This window comes from Pelmatolapia mariae, linkage group LG16_19 (assembly GCF_036321145.2).
Source record: "Pelmatolapia mariae isolate MD_Pm_ZW linkage group LG16_19, Pm_UMD_F_2, whole genome shotgun sequence".
NCBI classification, from domain to species: Eukaryota; Metazoa; Chordata; class Actinopteri; order Cichliformes; family Cichlidae; genus Pelmatolapia; species Pelmatolapia mariae.
This window is the reverse complement of record NC_086241.1, coordinates 58585159-58588962: the sequence shown is the minus strand read 5'-3', so window position 1 is coordinate 58588962 and position 3804 is coordinate 58585159. Positions and strand designations below refer to the sequence as shown.

At 39.1% G+C, this 3804-nt stretch overlaps 1 protein-coding gene across 1 annotated transcript; it reads right to left on the bottom strand.

Moving 5' to 3' along the window:
• Positions 1 to 3056, bottom strand: cldn11a (claudin 11a). The gene is made up of 3 exons (XM_063498830.1): positions 2649 to 3056; positions 2237 to 2401; positions 1 to 1387 (listed from the first exon to the last, which is right to left on the bottom strand). Exons 1-3 carry the CDS (start codon positions 2872 to 2874, stop codon positions 1125 to 1127), a joined length of 654 nt encoding a protein of 217 aa, XP_063354900.1. The 5' UTR covers positions 2875 to 3056; the 3' UTR covers positions 1 to 1124.
• Between the last annotated feature and the right edge of the window lie 748 nt (positions 3057 to 3804).

The window sequence follows — 3804 nt, the reverse complement described above, 5'->3', positions numbered from 1 at the left end:
TCACTACTTTGGCTTTATTGCTGAAAATAAAACAACACATCAGTAAAAACAATAAATAGTCATTGCCGAGGCTGCTTATGTACAGAGTTGCTTGAAAGTATCAGGCTCCATCTGTGTTATATTCTTTCACGAGAAGTTAATCGACACAATGCTGCTTTTTTGCACACACAAGTTAAACATACTTTTAGTTGTAGACATTTTTCAAGAGCTAATATATGAGGAAAATTTAACTGATATTTTGTGGGAAAATTTACAACACCTGAAGTTACATTTTGCCAGAAAGTCATTATTCAAACATTAAACTGGAGCAAAAAGAAGGGACTAAGAAATACTGCTATCAGATGACATAGTTCAAAGTTGTATTCTACAGTAAGGTTTTTCAGTGCAAAAAGTGAGACTTTAATGCAGTCTGTAACACTGGTAAAGCTCTCCTGTAAAATTTATGACCTCATAGTTCTACCATCATTCAGTGGGGACTAGAACAGAAAGCAGTGGTATATCATTTTAATCAAGTCTATCACTCAAGAGGCTAGAGAGTTGTATAACACTGTCAAAGAAAATCAATGTGCATAAACAATGAAGATGCTTTTAATTCCAAGAACAATACTGTCATACCCTGCGAAAATCAAAGCAATAGGTCATGATATTATTCAGTTTAAAAAACACATTCATTAAAAAAGGCACTCAAAGGATTTCATCTTTAGGTACACAATAGAAAAAAATAGAACACAGAATAGAATACAATGTCTGAATGACACAAGGAATCATCTGACTATGACCTCAGGTGACTGCGCATCAGTTGCTCAGAGATTCTACAATTATGCAACATTTGGGAACGTTTGCACCGCACCCAAGATGAGGAGGCTGGAAGACACAAAAACAGTCCACTGGTGGGAAAACGATTCCACCAAAACAGTCTTTTATGTTTGGATTTTTGTGTATGCGTATGTGCGCGTTCAAAAATGTGAAATTTCCATTTCATGAATGGGTGTGAGAATGTGTTGCCTTCTCTTCTGGGACATGTAAAGATTACTGCAATAAACGGGGATATATTAACACTCGTGGATAGGTCTCTATGTACAAACCACTGCTATCAACAATCCACATGGGCTTAATCTCCAATCTTAGACGTGGGCGCTTTTGGCATGATTGGTGGAGGACGCAGCTGGTGGGTTGCTGCCTCCCTGTTTGGAGTAATAAAAATGGTTGTTCTCCTGGTAGGAGCGAGACGAGGAGGAATCAGATGAGCAGGTGACGATGGATCCACCGAGCAGGCTGAAAATAGTGCCCACCCACCCAGAATAGAGGGAGAAGCCAAATGACATGAGGCCATACTCACGATGGGCCCCAATGGGAAACCAGATAGTGGACACCAAACCGCAGATTGCTGAGGAGAAAGAGACAGACAATATGTTCAGTTTGAAACAGAAAATTAATTTAAAAAAACATATGATTAGATTTTATGAGAACTGAATCTTGAATTTAAATTCATCCCAAAAGGCCTGTGTAAAACAAACAATGTCTAAATTTAAAAAATGATATTTAAATAGTGCACTTAAATCCATCCTATATCCAGTATCATTACATACAAGAACAAATTCTAAGTGAACATGGTCAAGGATTATATAAATGATACGGCTACTTATGTAAAGAAGTAAGCACAGATATAAAGATAAAATGTGGATTATAGTTTTACAGACAACAGAGTACAGATACTGTATAGTTACAATAAGGCAACATGCCCACTGAATTTTAATTATGCTATCCAATAAGTATTTAAAAACATGCATACCCATATATTTTCCTGATAGCTAAAGAAAACTTTTTACTAGTTTCATTAAATCTGAGCTTCATGGTGAAAGAAAATCTGTCATGAGAAAAATGGGCAGTAGAAACATGAAATGATTTGGTCACAAGGGTTGAAATTTCATTTTAGGGACACAGGCGCTGGAAATGCTAAAGCACCAGTGAAATATTTATAAGCACAGAGTTCATGTTGTTCAGGACAAAGACAGGGTGTGGACGAGTAGGTGGAGGAGAGGAATGTGATGGAACCTTGGGGGTGGGTTCAATGGAACAGGAAAATATAGGAGTGCATGTGTACCCCAGGGAGAAAGACAGTCAAATTCAACATCCTGTGCTCCCACAGCTTGTAAGCATCTGGTGCACGTATAAAAGTGGTCAGAATCAGGAAGGTTCAAAGAGATGTTGACGTGTATATTAACTAATCTCTTACCAACTATGAGTATAAGCACTCCTCCCAGGATGGCACGTTTGTTCTTGGAGCTCTGGGGTTCATTCCCAAGGCTGATGCAGGGCATGGACATGAGGAGCATAACCACTGCTGGGAAACCGAGGATTGAACCTGTGATCATCAGGGCACGAGTAGTCTGGATGTAGGCTATAGAAGCAGAAAAGGAAAGTTATGCGAGGAATGTACACGGCATAAAAAATAATGCAGTTTTTTTGACAATCAACTCATGAATCAATAGATGAAAAAAAATGAAATTATAAAGAACTTGTAGTTAGATAACGGGAAATAAAAATAATTGGTGTAACAAACCGCATGAGCTCAAGTTAAGAGAATAACTCAGCGTGTATAAACAAACACTGTGCTGTTCAGACAACGTAGACGGAGCAGTGTATACCTGGCAGATCCAGGATCTGTGTAAGGGAGACGCAGTGGTAGAGCCCTGTAGAGATGACACAATGCGCCCATGGTCCCCTGGCCTCCAGCTCATCCATCTTCTTACAGGTGTTTAAACCGTATTTACAAATATTCACCCAGTCAGTGGTGGATGTGGCGATCACTATACCTAGCCACCCGAGGAAGCTGAGGAGAAACCCGCCCAGTTGGAGACAAGAGTTTGCCATGATGAAAACTGCGAGTAAAGACCACTTGTCCCGAGTTCAGAAACCGTAAGAATCCCTAAAACTAAAGCTGAGTAAAATGACAAAACAGAAATTTAAGTGATAAAGCGTTAAATCAGTTCCACCACACAAGATAATCCGGCGCTAAATGTCCACGTCCAATTTAATAATTCCATCAAATGAGCTCTGTTGCTTACTTCAAAAGAAAGGTTTAATATGACGATACCTTTTATAAGGGGAGGTTCAGTAAAGAAAAAAAAAACTAGCCTAAAACTTTCAGCCAATCAGAAAATCACGTTTGCTATTTCCAAAAAACAAGATGTGCACTCCCCTTCACTTTACCGGATCAAGTGATGCAGATTGTGTAGGTGGCTGAGATTGAAGCGCATAATGTTTAACAAGAGGCCTGCTGCCATCTACTGGTCATTCTGCAGTCTCTTCAAATGGACTGGCAGAAAGGTGCATCGTCTCCAACGAAACAATCCCTCAACAAAAAGTTGGAAAGAACAAAAAAAGGAAAAGAATAAAAGAAGACCCGAGTTAAGGTACACATTCCTCACTCAGACTATATCGCTACGTTTATTTCCCGCACTTCCATTATTGGGTGATACGTTGCGGGATAATAAAGTTAGTTGAAATCCACAATTTTTATGTACGTTAACTTACTTTTTATATATAATTTTATGTGCATTTAGCTGTTAGTATGTTAGTTTAAGTTGAAAAGAAGGAAATGGGCATGTGAACAGGTGGGTGTATGTAACCCTGCTGTTTGGGGTGTGCACCCTTTCGTCCGTCCTCTTTTCTGTCTGTGACCGTCGTGTTGCGACGCCTGTTATTTCCCTTAAAATAACAAAAGTAGCTTGGTTATTTTAGTATATATTACATGTTAATGTTTGGGGGGCGGGGTATGTTTTTGTTGTGGGGGTTTTTTGG

Coding starts and splice junctions, on each gene's coding strand:
- cldn11a (XM_063498830.1), bottom strand. CDS start 2,874: ATGGCAAACTCTTGTCTCCAACTGGGCGGGTTTCTCCTCAGCTTCCTC. Junction 2,402..2,648: donor ACAGATCCTGGATCTGCCAG/GTATACACTGCT, acceptor CTGCTTCTATAG/CCTACATCCAGACTACTCGT. Junction 1,388..2,236: donor AGTGCTTATACTCATAGTTG/GTAAGAGATTAG, acceptor CTTTCTCCTCAG/CAATCTGCGGTTTGGTGTCC.